The sequence below is a fragment of the Capsicum annuum genome, chromosome 6, assembly GCF_002878395.1.
Source record: "Capsicum annuum cultivar UCD-10X-F1 chromosome 6, UCD10Xv1.1, whole genome shotgun sequence".
Taxonomy (NCBI): domain Eukaryota; kingdom Viridiplantae; phylum Streptophyta; class Magnoliopsida; order Solanales; family Solanaceae; genus Capsicum; species Capsicum annuum.
In genome coordinates, this window is record NC_061116.1 from 5,756,253 (window position 1) to 5,760,226 (window position 3,974).

At 35.1% G+C, this 3,974-nt stretch overlaps 1 protein-coding gene across 1 annotated transcript; it reads left to right on the forward strand.

Moving 5' to 3' along the window:
- The first annotated feature begins 1,865 nt into the window (after positions 1-1,865).
- Positions 1,866-3,054, forward strand: LOC124899433. The gene is made up of 4 exons (XM_047414320.1): positions 1,866-2,161; positions 2,203-2,269; positions 2,368-2,613; positions 2,683-3,054. The coding sequence occupies exons 1-4, from the start codon at positions 1,866-1,868 to the stop codon at positions 3,052-3,054; spliced, it is 981 nt and encodes a 326-aa protein (XP_047270276.1).
- Positions 3,055-3,974: the final 920 nt, after the last annotated feature.

Consider the following 3,974-nt stretch of genomic DNA (forward strand, 5'->3'; position numbering starts at 1 on the left):
TTTCGTTCCTAAATTAGATCTACGGTTTTTTGAGTTAGGATTTTTCCGTCTTTAATTTGTCCAAATTAACGTTTTATTTTCATTTAGATGCTCAATATGTGATAATATAACCCTTGACATTTATAATAGTTCGATTTTACTAGGTTTTTGACTAGGGTTTTTAATTAGGATTTTTGAATTAGGAGTTTTTTTTGTCTTTAATTTATCTTGAAAACTGATCTGTTATAGTTTGTTTATGTGCTTCAATCTGTAACAATATGAGCTGTGAGGTTCAATATGTGATAAATAACCCGTGGTACTTATAATTGTTGCATAAATACTATAATTTTTTTTATTTTTGTGTACTGTGAGACTTGTATCTTTTTGGTTTTTGTGTATTATGAGACTTGTATCTTTATTGTGTTTTTGTGGTCAATGATTTTAGGTTTATAAAATGAGTTTTGAACTGATCACTTTTAGATTTTACCATGGTGGAGAACTTAATATGGGTAAGGTGAAGGGGAAAAAAGGAAAAAGATAAGAGGGTGGACAAGTTACTGAATTTTTAGATGTTGATGTAGGTAGGTTGTCTTTATTTGAATTTAGGGATTATGTAAGGTATTTAGGGTATATTCCCAAACAATGCTTACTATATGTTAGACTGTCCAAATGTTCTAAATTAAAAGAAATTAGGTCAGACAAGGACACACTTGACATTTCAAAGAAATTGGGTAATGAGCAAGTTTTTGAAGCTTTTGTGTGTCACATGGTTGGTGAACCTAAGGTGGCCCCACTTTTGAAATTTGTAAGTGATGGAGAATGTCATGTCGAGGGGACAAGTGGTGTGTCTTTTAATAAAGACACTGAAAATGACATTGAAAGTGTTGACAGGGCATCTAAAAATAGTGAAGATGCCCCTCCTTTTGACCAACCTACTGCTCATACTTCTTCTCCTCCTACTGACCAACCTACTGCTCATGTCTCTTCTCCTATAGCTGCTGCTCCTAGTAGTTATACTGCTGCTCCTAGTAGTTCTATTGCTGCTCCTACTAATTCTACTGCTGCACCTTTTGAATCTGTTGTAGATTCAGATGTAGAATCTATTGATGGAGGTATAGAGATTGGGAGTGATGTGGATGAATATGTGGATGAAGAGTTAAGAGGTTTTAGGGAAGAAAAAAGGAAAAAAAAGAAGAAAGAGGGGAGAGAGACCAGTAATTCCTGAACATATTAAGTTAGGAATTGGAAGAAAGGGACTAGATATTGGCTGTGATGAATCTGCAGGTGGTGATAGAAATTGTTTGGAGGAAAAGTTAGCTGGTGATGAACCTTTTTACCCATCTGATGAAGCTGCCAGCTTTGAAACTGATTCAGATGATGTAATAGATGAAGAAGATGAAGTTGAACAGGTTGAACATAGAAATAAAACTAGAAGGAGAAAAAAAAGTTAAGAGAGTTGCATATAATTCAGACTGTCAGAAAGTTGTGTGGGAGTTAGGACTTGTTTTTGAAAGTGTTAATGAATTTAGAGCTGCTGTTACTAAATATGCTGTTGCTGAACATGTTGCAATTGAGAAATGTGTTAATGAACCTACAAGGGTAAGGGTTAGGTGTACAACTAGTTGTCCATGGCTTCTTTATGATATCATTGATTCTAGGTCTATGAACTTTGTTGTGAAAACCTACAATCCAGTTCGTAAGAGTGATCCTATCAATAGGAACATACTTTGTAATACCAAGTTTTTAGCTAGCCACTTCAATGAAAGGATAAAGGAACAACCAAATATTAGAATTTTTGAGTTTCAGCTGCTTATTAAGAAGGAGCTGAATTGCATGTTGGGAGAACAGTGTGTAGGAGAGCAAAAAATAAGGTGATTGCAGAACTGATGGGTGACTATAATTTGGAATTTGAGAGAATTTCAGATTATAAAGATGAGTTGTTAAGATCAAATCCAGGTAGTACATGTGTATTGAAGCTTCATGATGAAACATTTGAAGATGGTAGAAAAATATTTCAAGGTTTCTACATATGTGTTGATGCAATGAAGAAGTCCTTCCTAGCTGGTTGTAGGAAGTGCATTGGTTTGGATGGATGCTTTTTAAAAGAAGTAACAAAAGGGCAGTTATTAGTTGCTGTGTGTAAAGATGGTAACAATAAATGTTGCCACTGGCATGAGCAGTGGTTGAGATTGAAAATAAGACCACTTAGAGTTGGTTTATCAGGATTGTAAAAGAAGATCTTCAGCTGGGAGATAGGACAGATTTGACAGTGATAATAGACATGCAAAAGGTAAAGAAATGTTGTTTTTACTTCTGTTTCTGTTTATATTGTATCTGTTTCTGTTTATGTTTATGTTGTAACTATTTTTGTTTCTGTTTTTATTGTAGGGATTAGAAATTGCTGTAACTGAATATTTACCAAATGTTGAACATAGAATGTGTGCAAGGCATGTCCTTGCAAACTGGTCAAAAGATGCTATATGTAGAGGTATTGAGAAGAAAAAATATTTTTGGAGGTGTGCAAAATCTACCTTTGAGGCTGATCTTAGGGACAACATTAGGCATATGAAGATGTTAGGGGGAGAAGAAATACTAGATAAGTTGATGTATTTTAATCCAGAGAGATGGAGCAAGGTTTACTTTAGCTTTAGAACAAAGTGTGATGTTGTAGACAACAACATGATATAATGTTTTAATACATAGATTTTAGGAGCTAGGCATAAGACTATAATTACAATGTTAGAGGATATAAGGGTAAAAATGATGAAAAGAGTGGGACAAATGAGGGATTTTTGTGAAACTTGGATCAGTGACATTTCTCCAATGGCTATGAAAATGTTAAATGATAATACAACAAGGTCGATGAAGTGCAACATAGAATGGAATTCTGATACAGGGTATGAGGTGCTTGATAGAGGATATAGGCATATTGTGGATCTTGCTAGACAATATTGCAGTTGTAGAGCATGGATGTTGAAAGGCATACCGTGTCCTCATGCAGTGGCTGCTCTTCACCACAAAAAATTGGAACCAATAACTACATCTCTCACTGGTACAATAGAGAAACTTACATGAATACATATAGTTTCTTCATTCAACCAGTTTTGAATATGAAGATGTGACCACAATCATAGAATATCTCTGTTATGCCACCTTCTGTTAAGAAGCTGCCAGGTAGGCCTGGAAAGAATAGGAAGAAAGAAGAAGGTGAAACCAAAAAGAAAACTGAAAAGTTGTCCAAGAGGGGTATTGAGATTTCATATGGCACTTGCCATAGCAAGGGTCATAACAAAAGAAGATGTCCAACAGGTACACCTGCTGCTGGCACTAATGCAAATCCTGGCCCAAGTCCATCTGCTGGTGTAGACCCAAGTGTAGGTCTAAGTGCAGTCCCAAGTGCAGCACCTACTGTTGAAAAAGGGAGAGGTTCAACTGGAAGAGGAAGGGGTAGACCACCAAAGAATTCTACAGAAAAGGTATTTTATTTAATTTGACAGTGTTGTGAACTAATTATGCTTGCCTTATACTAAATATCTTCTTTTCTTTATTTTTAGTGTGCTGACAGACCATGAATGGTTGAAATGGGATTACTTCACACACAAAGTAGATGCACAATTCTTAATGTAAGTTTACTACTACATTTACTATCTAAATTTTATTTACTACAATTTCATTTACTAAAGTTGACACTTTCTTTATTTGACCAGCCGAGAATGCCAAGTGAAAGATTCAAAACTGCCAAGTCTTCAACATTTGTGACTGAAAATCTCGGATATTCACGAAAAACTGGTGTAAAAAGAAAAGGAAAAAAAGCTATGATCTCCAGGCAACTACAAGAAATAAGAGGCAGAAAACAAATGCAAACAAGGTCCAAGACTGCACACTTAAGTCAAGAAAGCTCCAATATTCAATCTCTATGAGAAGTTGGTGTAGATTATATTTAACACTGTATAAAGCTTGGTAGTTGTGATTGCATTTAAGACTGTTTTTGATAA

What these genes read in the sequence shown, in the direction of transcription:
- LOC124899433 (XM_047414320.1), top strand. Translation starts at nt 1,866, where the DNA reads ATGGGTGACTATAATTTGGAATTTGAGAGAATTTCAGATTATAAAGAT. An exon ending in TGATAATAGACATGCAAAAG is followed by an intron (nt 2,270 to 2,367) that starts GTAAAGAAATGT and finishes TTTTTATTGTAG; the next exon opens with GGATTAGAAATTGCTGTAAC. An exon ending in ATCCAGAGAGATGGAGCAAG is followed by an intron (nt 2,614 to 2,682) that starts GTTTACTTTAGC and finishes TTTAATACATAG; the next exon opens with ATTTTAGGAGCTAGGCATAA.